Here is an 11,568-nt window from a genome sequence, read left to right as displayed (position 1 = left end):
TCAATTCCAGGCCTGGGCACGCTGAAGGTTGCCAGGGATCGGCAGATGCAAGTGGACTTGGATCAGAGGCAAATTTTTCCCACAGAGATCGTAACAACTACTCTGCGACCAGACCTCGTCCTTTGGTCTAACTCCCAAAAACTTGCGTACGTCATTGAGAGGCTGGAAGATCAAGGTGCACCCGGTGGAAGTGGGGTGCAGGGGCTTTGTTGCCAGTACAACAGCAGAGACATCTGTTACCCTCCAGTTTGATAACAGGTTGTAGGTTGCTTTGCTTTCACTCTTCTGTCCAGTTCATCCGAAACCAGCTAAATGGGGTTTAAGTCTGGAGATTGTGCTGGCCACTCCATGTTTTCAAGCTTCCCATCTTGTTCTTTTTTCCTGAGGTAGTTCTGGCATAGCTTGGATTCATGTTTTGGGCCATTATCTTGCTGTAGGATGCCTGACAACATCGGGGCATACTGCGAATGAGAAGACGGATAGTGTCTTGTTGGATCTTCTTCAAGATCTCAACCAGGGCACTGTTGGACAGCCTGAGGTGCAACCTGATGGTGGACATCAATGGGCTGAAACATAATGTCCTAGAGGTGTTCTGTTGGATTTAGGTGAGGGGAGTGTGGGTGCCAGTCAGTCGTATCAAATCTTTCAAATGTCTGCGTACTGTCATCACGTGAGGCTGGGCGTGTAGACTAGGGTGACCAACCGTCCTCTTTTCTCTGGACATGTCCACTTTTCACATTCTGTCCAGGGGGTCCGGGTTTTCCTACAGAGGACTCATATGTGTGACGTCATCCCCAAACTGCTGCTTTGTGACCGCTTGTTCTGCACTCACAGACGGGACAGACAGCGCGCAGCAACGCGCCTAATGATGTTTAAAAGATGCCAAAGCGCAAGTGCATCTTTCAGATGAACTGCAAAAGAAATTTCCCTCGTACCGACCCAGTACTGGACTGGCCATCTCGGTATGCCCGATGGTGATTTTTCGTTTTTATGGGCCGATGGGGTTTTTTTTGTAACGATATCAACAGTGAAAGGTGGTGGATTGGCCAGATGTCAGTTGTTTGGTGGGGGCAATGGCGGAGCTTTCACAGAGGCCACCAGGTGGATGAGGGAAAGGGGAGGCAGGAGGAGGAGAGACCCGAGGCGGCCGCCGGTCCGAGTGTCAGGTGAACTGAACTTCAGGTAAGAAGTTATGACCTGCAGTCTATCTGGGTCAGATATAAACCAAGTTTAGGTGGAGTTTATTTCCATTGTGCTGACTTTTTACAGTCAGTTACAATAACTCCTACTGCGTACTAGCTAGCATGATGGAGTTTCTATACAGCTGGGTGGGTGCTATGATGTTACTGATAGTGAACTTTATTTTAATCATAAGGTTAGTTATTATTGTTGCCAACCATCCTGTAAAAAACAGAATCGGAATTCAGAGAAAATATTACGCGTTTCGTATTGAGCTGAAAAGGAACAAAGTTTGTCAGCTTCAATGGAAAAAGACACAAAGCTGGATTTATTCTGTCATTACGCTGCACAGCTGCCTCTTCTCTCATTCTCTCCCCTCTCTCGCCTGTTGCTACTTCAATCCTGAAACTGATCAATGATCATCTGATCGGCTTTTCTCTCTTGTTTATTTATCGCCCACTTTGCGCCAGAAAGAGGAAACCGCCGGATGTCGCGCTAAACAACAGCAGCACGTTTAAGCTTGATCAGCTGTTGTTATAATTTATTTAATATTAATTTCTAGTATCAGCTGATGTTTGCTGGAGCCACAGCTGTAAAGCTGCTGGTCATGATATCGGTTTGGTTATCTGGTGAGAGGGAAACATGCAGATGAAACCAGGAGATGTCCTTACTGAATCATCAGAGCTGAACAGGTGATGGAGAAACAGGTTTACCTTTTAGGTGACATGAATGAGTTGAAGTTATGAACTGTTTCTGAGAGACAAATAACACCAGGATCCTTTTCTACGTAGCTGACAGCTGGTAACTGTGCAGGGGCGGGTCTAGCAAAGTGTTGCCAGGGGGCCAGGTAGGGCATTAACAGGGAAAGGAGGGCACAAAGAAATACTTTTCTTTCTTATTCTCATTTAAAATATCTAGCTTTTAATAAATAATTATCTGAATCTTACAACCAAAGTTTTTATCTGATGTAAAATGTATAGAAATCATACATATACCAACAAGACAGTGTACATCACTGTCACAACAGCGTTTGTTTTCATTCAAAGGCTTTATGGCTTTTCCTATAATACCTGGTGGGCCGATTTTTTTGTGCCAGTCCAGACCTGGTACCGACCCAGTACTGGTAATTTTTCTTATTATTTTATTTCAGAGGCTTTTAAGTTATTTTTTTGCACTTGTTGACTTGTAAAAGCCTATATGACATAATTTATTTCACAATTCATTAACCGCGCAGAGAAGGCATCGTTTAAATATGTTAAATATGTTTCTTTAAGCAAGTTCTTCATGACTGAGCCAAGTGTCCTCTTTTTTGGAAATCAAAATATGTTCACCCTAGGTTTGACTGACACATGAAGATGACAACAGCAGCTGTCCATGATGAAGCTCTTCAATACTTTTTCAATACCCTTTTCAAAACCCATTCACACTAAAAACCACAGGAAACAACAGCACTGACACATTAAGCCCACAAAGATGCACAAAGAACAGCTTTTCGTAAATTTCTATACATGTTGCACTGAGATAAAAGAACCACAGGGAGGATGAAATAAAGATAAGATGAATGTGTTTGTACATTGCAGCATATTGCTTTGGCTGTGTCTGGGTAAGAGGCCTCGCTATCTGCATACACACACACAACTTTGTAAAATTATATTTTGTTTTAATTCGGCATTAATTTCCACAATACCCTGACCATATATCAGCCAAACAGTTTATCTTCACATGATTCTGTTAAATGTTCATAGTCTCTGTTCTTGTTTACACTTCTCACTATGTTAAAGTTTATTAATTCTGGCTTTGTTGTTTTTCAATGTATTTTCTGTATACAGTAAACAGACACTTTATTAGGTGCAGCTATTAGGTACACTTATTAATTACCGCTGTTTAACTGATTATTCAAGCAAACACCTAATCGACTAATCAAATTGCTGAAACTGTGCATTTAGGTTTTTTTATATAATCAAGATGACCCACTAAAGTTCAAAATGGGAATCAGAATGGAGAAGAAAGGGGATTTGAGTGAGTTTGAACAGGATCCATGGTTGTTGGTGGCAGACATGCCTTTCTGAGTAGTGTTCAAACTGTTGATCTGTACACTCCACAGAAGAGAAAATGCCCAGTGGGCTTCAGTTCTCTCAGGTAAAATGCCTTGTTGATGCCAGATGTCAGAGGAGAATGGCCAGACTGCTTCAAGTTTACAGGAAGGGATCAGCATCTCAGGTTTTTGCTAGAGCACAGTATGAAAGGTTTAAATGTTTCAGTGTGCCTGCAGCATGCTGTGCGTCATATCCTGTGGGACTGGTGTAGCTCGTTCCTCAGAGATGGTGGTGTATACATGATAAACATCAGACTGGAGAAAACAGACAGTCCTTTAAGTCTGCAGCATCAGTTAAGCTCAGAAAAGATATTCTGCACCTCAGGTGTCACTTACCTCGTCATGTTTAAATTCTAAATATTTAAATTATTTAAATATTTAGAATTTAAATATTTAAATTCTTCTCTGTTCAGTTTCTCTGCACCTGCAAGTAAGAGAATCACATCCTAAAATTACTTTTAGTCAGGCAGATACAGATGCATTCACTGCATCTGATTCCCCTCTCACTAAAGTCAAAAATAAATCTTAGAAAAAAATTTACAAACATTGTCTTGTAGCTTTATGTCACGAATGTGTCATTTCACTCTTAGAAATGTGCACATCTAAGAGTCTTCAGTGCTCAGATACTTTCAAATTAAAAGAATAATATGGAAAAAGTTTATTTTATGATTGTTATTGTTGTTTCTTTCATATAATTAAAAAAAGGAAACCAACTGTGTTGGTGTTATGCTAAAGGGTAAACCTTTGCAGGCAAAGTGTTGTCTCTGTCACTTTGACAGTGAATCATCAAAAATGTAGAGGGTCACTGTTTTATCTGTAACATTTATTCTTTATATCTGGCTGTCTTATGAGTCATATATTGGTGTTTTTATGTATGTAATCCAGATTGTGTATACATATTCTTGCATGATTGTTCTTCATAGATAAATATTAAGTTTTGAATCTCATGAACAAAAGCTGTTGAAAAGAAAAGATGTTGATATCATGAATGCACGTATTAATAACCATTGATATTATTATGTATTAATGGCTCAGTAATACAAACAAACTGTCTTTTGAAGATCACAGGAAATTGTCCTGCTGAGAAAGTTTTAGTTTTGGACTCCTCACGTTAGTTTTAGTTAAAAGTATAAACAAGGAAGGACCACAAAATAAAATAAATAAAATAAAATAAAATAACCAGCCATGCAAAATGTAAAGCCAACAGTGTGAACCTCTTCAATCATAAAGCTACAGGACGTTTAACTTACACATGAACATGACAAACAGAAGGTGTCCAGCCATGATGAAGCGGATTACTGTGACTGTGCAGAACAATGTCTGACTTTGTAAAGGTTGATGTTCTATTTTAAGGAACTTCACAGTAAAACCACAGGAACCATTTTAACACAAGCAGAGCAAACGGTCATGAATGACCCTCTGAAACTACTTACTACTGCTGTGGAATCAAAACAACTTCAGGACGGGAAAACGTTTTTAAAACCTTTTAAACCAACGTCACATTTGACCTGTTCTCATCAGATTTGAATGGTGATTGTATATTTGCTGTTATAATGATGTGTTGATCACTGAAAATGTGGATCCAGTCATAAGATGTCATAATATGGTACCCTAAAAAGGAAACTTGCTTCTTTGTGTTTAAATAACAAGTTAGCATGAAGACTGAAAACAGTTACCCACAACTGATCTAAAAGTACATCTCAGTTATTATGACACATTGTATAAGATTATTAAGATGTTTTCAGTGTTTTTGTTGTTATTGTTTTGTGTGTGTGTGTGTTTATGTATCTATTTATTTTCATAAAAAACATATTTGAATGAATTTATATTACATTATACCAGCACATTTAAACTATTAAAATCATCAGTATTCAGGTCATGGAGAACAAGAGTGTTATGTTTCTCTTACTTAATGAGCTGGAATGACATCAGATGTGTAAAATAATAAAGAATACTTCCAGTGGCTAACACAGTTTTTATTATGTAGGTTAATGAAATACACTGGTTTTTATAAATATTTGAATTAAAACTGATTATTAAATAATAAAATACATTAACAGTAAAGATACTCATTAAAAATGTCCTCAGCAAATAGTACTAATAATTATATATTATAAAACAAATATCTGTTTGCATTATTGTTTCTGTTATATTGTTGTAAAAATAAATGTAATGTTAAAGATAATATCACTGTTATCATTAATTCTTGTACCTAAATAAAATAAAATAGAAAACTACTGAGTCGTTGCATCAAGGTACCAAAATGTGTCAGAGACAACATCCAAGACAAACGGATCACCTCATCGCTCCTCCTTGGAGTGAATTTCTAGCCCTCAAAAGAGATTTTAATAATTGTAACAAGCAAGATCTTGAGAACAGGACCACAGAAATGCAGGAGGAGAAAAGTCAACTGGAAGAGAACAACAGTGAAATGCAGTAGAAGCTCTAAGACATGGAGGAAAAACACCAAGAGATGCAGTGCAGGCTCCCAGCCATGGAGAAAAATAATGAAGGCTTGCGAGTAATGTTTGATGAAGCACTTAAAAGAAATACAAAACTGCAGAAAGAGGTAAAAGAGTGCAAGCTCCAAAACACAGAGAAGAAAAATGAAGGCCTACAAGTGATGAAGCATTGAGAAGAAACACACAAATGCCTAAAGACAAGGCGCAACAGGAAGCAATACACCAAGAGATGCAATCCACACTTCAAGACATTGAGAAAAAAAACATAAAGGCCTCGAAGTAATGTTCAGTGAAGCCCTCCTAAGAAATATGCAGTATGTCCACCAACAGATGCAGTGCAAAATCAAAGACACAGAGGAAAAATGGAAGCATTACAAGAAATGATTGATAAAGCACTCAAAGAAAATTCAGACCTGCTAAACGAGAAGGAACAACTGGAAGAAACCCAAAGAGAGACGGAGCACATTCTTCAAGACTTTGAAACAAAAAATACAGAACTATGAGTATTTTACAATGAAGTAAAGGACAACAAAAATGAACCTGAGGAAGAGAAAGAGAAACTTGAGAAAATATGCAGAGATATAGAGTGAAGAATCCAAGAAGTGGTGACCAAAAACAGCCATTTACAAGCACTCTACAACTAAGTCCAGTAAGCAAACACCAAAATGCAGCAGCAGAAGCAACGACAGGAGAAAAGTCATAAAGACATACAGTCTTCACTTCAAGGACTACAGAAGAGACATGAAGAGTTACAAGCCATCCATCACAAAGAACAACAAAGAAACACATGTGTGAGGCAAACAAAGAACTGCAGGAGAAAAATAAAGAACTGGAAGAAAAACATGAAGACAAGCAGAAAAACACTAAAAGAACGAGAGAAAAGGTGCAAGAAACTTGAGGTCCAACATAAAGCACTTTTCAGAGAGATGACAGACCTCATAGTTCAGAACAAAAATCTGCAGAAACAGTGCCTGAGAAAGAAGATGAAATGGTTCATTATTCTGAATGAAGTCATTCAAATATCTAATCAGCCAATCACATAACAGTAATTCCATGCATTTAGATATGTATACACAGTCTACATGATGACATCAAGCATCAGACAGGCTCAGACAGGCTGAGGAAATGGACTGGTACTTACAAAGTGCTTTTCTACTAAATTTGAACACTCAAAGCGCTTTTTTACTACAACAAGCATCATTCACACAAGTGCTGTTTTCTATGCCAAAGTGCTTTTAACCTAAAATTCACACACTCACATCAAGGGCAACTTGCTACAACATGCAGGATGAAGGAGGATTGACTCACCAATCCTCTGATTTGTGGATCTCCAGAGTCACAGTCATTTACAACTGCTTTCAAAATCTCACAACCATCTCTAAGGTTTACAGACAAAAAAAAAAAAATCCATTAGTTCTCCTGGTGTAAATGCCTTGTTGATGCCAGAGGTCAGGGGAGAATGATGAGACAGCTTTGAGTTGATATGAAGGCAAGAGTAACTCAAATAACCACTTGTTACAACAAATATGTGCAGAAACACATCTCTGAATGCACAACACATGAAAACTTGTGCAGCAGATCGGCTGCACTAGTTGAAGACCACTCCAGGTGGCACTCAATCAGCCAAGAACAGGAAACTAAGGCTGCAGTCCACATGAGCTCACCAAACTTTGACAATAAAAGATTGGAAAAATGTTGGCTGATTTGATCAGCCTCGATTTCTACTGTGATGTTCAGATGCTAGAGTCAGAATGTGGTGTAAACAACATGAAAGCATGGATCCATCCTGCCCTGTATCAACAGTCCAGGCTGCTGGTGCAGAGGACATTTTCTGGGTACACTTTGCGCCCATGTCCATCCCTTTATCACCACAGTGTAGCAGTCTTCTGATGGCTCCTTCAAGCAGGATAATGTGCCATGGCATGAAGCTTAAACCATCTCCAACTGACATCCAACGGAGCGTCTTCTGGATGTGGTGGAATGGGAGATTCACATCATAGAACTGCAGCTGATATATCTTCATCAACTGTATGATGCTATCATGTCAATATGGACCAGAATCTCTAAGAAATGTTTCCAGCACCTTGTTGAATTTGTGCCACAAGGATCTAAGCTAGTGTTAAGAAGCATGGGATTTGTAAACACACACACACACACACACACACACACACACACACAGAAAACTCTCACTTGTTAGTTTTTGTCAGTTTATCTTTATACTTCTAATATTGTTGGTTAATAGGAAAAAAAATAATAATAAAAGCACTTGTTGGAATTCAGATCATTCCTAGCAAACGTTTGAGGAGGGATGAGGGACAACGTTTAAATTACAAGATTTTTTAATATATAACTTTAAACCAGTTTATTATAAAACCATCAATAAAAGCACAATTATTATTTTTAAAAAAAACAGGCTAATAAAAGCTAATGAAACGTCTTTAAAAAAAAAATGGTAGAAACAACATAACATTTTTCCAAAATATTCCTGGGTCACGGTGTTTGTAAAGGAGGGTCCAACTTCACTCCATGATGGTGATCTTTGGTGCCTTTAAAAGTCATCAAGACACGGGAGCCAAAAAGTCTGTTGAGAAAATATATTTTAAAAAGTCAAAATGAGAACAATAAGCAGTTTTTCCAGCAGGAGATCAATGACACACTGGTAAGACAGGCTTGCGCTCACCGTGTTAGAGCAGGCACTAACAAACGTCATGAATCTGGGGTTGAACTGGAGCGCACTGATGGGTCCTGGATGCTTCCCATCCAGCACGGCCACTTTCATTCCACTCTCTGTGCTCCAAACATGAACTCTCCCGTCTTCTGAACCTGGAAAAACCAGAGTGTTAACAGGAAGCTTAAAGGAAAAGGCTCAAATCTAAAGTTTGAGGTTTTTTAGCTTACCAATCATGACAAACTGCGAGTCAGGTGTGAAGCAGGCCTCCAGTGAGATGCCTTTACTGTTGTTGTAGCCCTTAAAATCAGGAAAGATAGGCTTCAGCAGGTAATCTAAAAATAATTATTTTAAGATAAAAACAGATGCAATTCTGTATTTGTGTTCCAATATATCTCTTACGGAAAAAGTGTGCAGCACAGATCCATTGAAAGCATTCAAGACTCCAATAATCCCTTTATTTGTAGATATGAGGATCTGCTTCCCATCACTACTGAATTTGAGTCCAGTCCAGTCACAAACGCGATTAAACCTCGTTTCAAAACAGGCAAACGGGCCCTTCAACGGGAAGATTTTCAGATAATTAAGAATTTTATTTAAGGCTTTTGGAAAGAATGCATGTGAACACAAACAGAAAACCCTTAATGGACTCAGCTGTACCTTGTCAAAAGCACGAAAGTCGTACAGTTTAACCGTCTTTGAATCCACTCCTGCAGCAAATATCAGCCCATCGGGGTCAAACGAACACAGAGGTGTCCCCAGTGGATTTATCAAACCCTGAAAATCAGAGAGATAGTGCAACATAAACTCTTAACTTTCAAGAAATATGGAAAAGAGTCCTCAATAATGACCACTTTCTGCATCACATGTTTTCATATTTATGTGTTTATTTTCCATTTGGTGTTTATTTACTCCTTATATTTTTGCAAGGTTATGTTTCTGGCATTGCCCATAGATTTATTATGCCTGAGCAGATCCAAGAGAGATTTGGAGACCTCTGGTGGTCACGACTACTCAGTGACTACTAATCAACAGTACTTTGTGTCACAATGTAAAGCACAGTATTCTATTGCTGTAGCTGTTATTACACATTTGTAAATGTGTACAAAGGGCAGAAGAAATGGAAATTTCCAATCAACTGACAAACTACTTACTTGACAGTTTTGACAGTGGAGGTCCCAGATCCGGATAGTCTTGTCCAACGACCCAGAGATAAATGTGTTATCCACCGGAGACATGGAGAGAGCAGTAACCCTGAAACACAAACAAACTGGTTCTAACTGATCAGGATTGAGCCAAAGTTTTATTGAATGCAAATTACCTTAAGGAAAGACAGACAAGAACAAGCTTTTCAGGAATGCACACTATGCACATCCATAATGAGAATCTGCCATTCCTCTGCAATCCAAAAGTGCTCTGTTGGACTGAAATCTGTGACTCTGGAGGCCATTTGAGTGAAGCGCTTTGTTTAATCCAAATTTTGATCCTAACATCTCAAACTTGCAGGAGAAATTGAGAATCATCCAATCAGGCAATGTTTTTCTTCTGTTGTCTAATTTCAGCGATTTAAACTGTTCCCACTGTTTATTGTTCTTAGCAGACAGGAGCGGCACCCAGCTTGATCTTCTGCTGCTTTAGCACATCTGCTACAGAAATGTCTGGAGAGCATTCAGAGATGATCTTCTGCATAACTTGGTTATAACGAGTGGTTATTTGAGTCACTATTTCTCTCCTTTCAGATCAACGCAGTCTGGCCATTCTCCTCTGTCACCAACAAGGCATTTTCACCCAGAGAAGTGCTGCTTACTGACATTTCTTTCTTTTTCAGATCATTTTCTGTAAATTTTGGAGTTGGTTGTGTGGGAACATCCCAGCAGATCAGCAGTATCAGAAGTACTCAGAACAGCCTGTTTGGCACCAGCAACCATGCCACATTAAAGTCACTGAAATTACCTTTGTTCCCCATCCTGATGCTCAGTTTGAAATTCAGCACATCACCTGCACCATGTCTATATGCCTAAATGTATTGAGTTGCTGCCCTGACACTGGCTGATTAGATATTTCCACTAAAATCCAGTTCAACAGGTTTAGCTAATAAAGTCACCATTGACTGTATATTTCTGTATTTTTATGAGCACATTGGACAAAGAGCTCCAGAAAGGTAGAAAATGAGAATTCCACTGAACTACATTTTATTCTATTTAGTCTGGTTACAGTAAATAAAAGCACGTCCATTTACTTAGTAGGCATGTCTTCATATAGGGTGCATACTATATAACTGTCTGCTTTCGCTGAATACCAGTCTACATGTTTACAGCTGTGGTTGATTAAGGTTGTGTGTTTGCTTTACTCACCTCTTAGTGTGACCTGGGAAATATCGGATGTACTTGTTGTCAGTGAGCGAAAGGTATCTGATGGTATCTAAAAAATATTCCAAAATATATTTCATTTTCCAAATGGACCACTAACTGTATTTGCATTGCTGTGCATGGCGTCAAGTGTTTACCATCCAGTTTGTTGGAGCTGTAGACCACTGTATTTGTGTCTCCATGCGTGTAGCGGATGAGGTCTACTCCATACTTTTTGCTGAAAAGGTTGCTTTTGCACCTGAGAAAAGCACAAGGACAACAAATTAACACAATGCAGTCACCTGTACGGACGTTAATGATCTTATTTATCATATACAGTATACTGTCTATAGTGGCTGCCCACTTACTTTCCATCTCGCATGTCATACAGCAGTATGCGGTCATCGTCGCTGCTTGTTATCACATTTTCACCATTTGGGCTGTAGTCCACGCAGTTGACCTTCTCTTCGTTTTTCCGATGAGTCCTGGCCACCCTGAAACTTCGTAACACACCGTCTGTGATCTTCATAGCTGCAGGCTTTTACCAAGAACGCATACCTTAGGAGAAAAAACACTCCACCAGCTTCCTGTTTGAGATTTAATGAAGCCTGGTAATTATTTCGGTTTGGTTGAGCTATGCGCATCTGCTGTCCATTAGATCACTAAGGTGCTTGTATTTATTTGCATTATGACCATAAAAATCCACAGCAGACAACATGCAACATCGTAACAACCGGAAATAACGATCGGCTTAGTTTTATTCATCGCCCAGGCGGGCGGTGCTTTCCAGAAGCTACAATATTTTGCAGTTGTGAC

At 39.0% G+C, this 11,568-nt stretch overlaps 1 protein-coding gene across 1 annotated transcript; it reads right to left on the bottom strand.

Annotated features, from left to right (window-relative positions):
• Positions 1-8,057: 8,057 nt before the first annotated feature.
• Positions 8,058-11,513, bottom strand: LOC100709494 (WD repeat-containing protein 82). The gene is made up of 9 exons (XM_003441418.5): positions 11,121-11,513; positions 10,911-11,011; positions 10,759-10,825; positions 9,559-9,658; positions 9,065-9,181; positions 8,807-8,962; positions 8,635-8,704; positions 8,417-8,559; positions 8,058-8,317 (listed from the first exon to the last, which is right to left on the bottom strand). The coding sequence occupies exons 1-9, from the start codon at positions 11,279-11,281 to the stop codon at positions 8,285-8,287; spliced, it is 948 nt and encodes a 315-aa protein (XP_003441466.1). The 5' UTR covers positions 11,282-11,513; the 3' UTR covers positions 8,058-8,284.
• Positions 11,514-11,568: the final 55 nt, after the last annotated feature.

This window comes from Oreochromis niloticus, linkage group LG5, assembly GCF_001858045.2.
Source record: "Oreochromis niloticus isolate F11D_XX linkage group LG5, O_niloticus_UMD_NMBU, whole genome shotgun sequence".
NCBI classification, from domain to species: Eukaryota; Metazoa; Chordata; class Actinopteri; order Cichliformes; family Cichlidae; genus Oreochromis; species Oreochromis niloticus.
Note: the sequence above shows the minus strand (reverse complement) of the source record. Positions and strands in the feature narration are given on the sequence as shown.

Excerpts from the sequence above, each read along its gene's own strand:
- LOC100709494 (XM_003441418.5), bottom strand. The coding sequence starts at position 11,281 with ATGAAGATCACAGACGGTGTGTTACGAAGTTTCAGGGTGGCCAGGACT. Across the intron at positions 9,659-10,758 it reads TTCCCAGGTCACACTAAGAG|GGTTACTGCTCTCTCCATGT; the intron begins GTGAGTAAAGCA and ends TTTGTGTTTCAG. Across the intron at positions 8,963-9,064 it reads ACTTTCGTGCTTTTGACAAG|GGCCCGTTTGCCTGTTTTGA; the intron begins GTACAGCTGAGT and ends TTCCCGTTGAAG.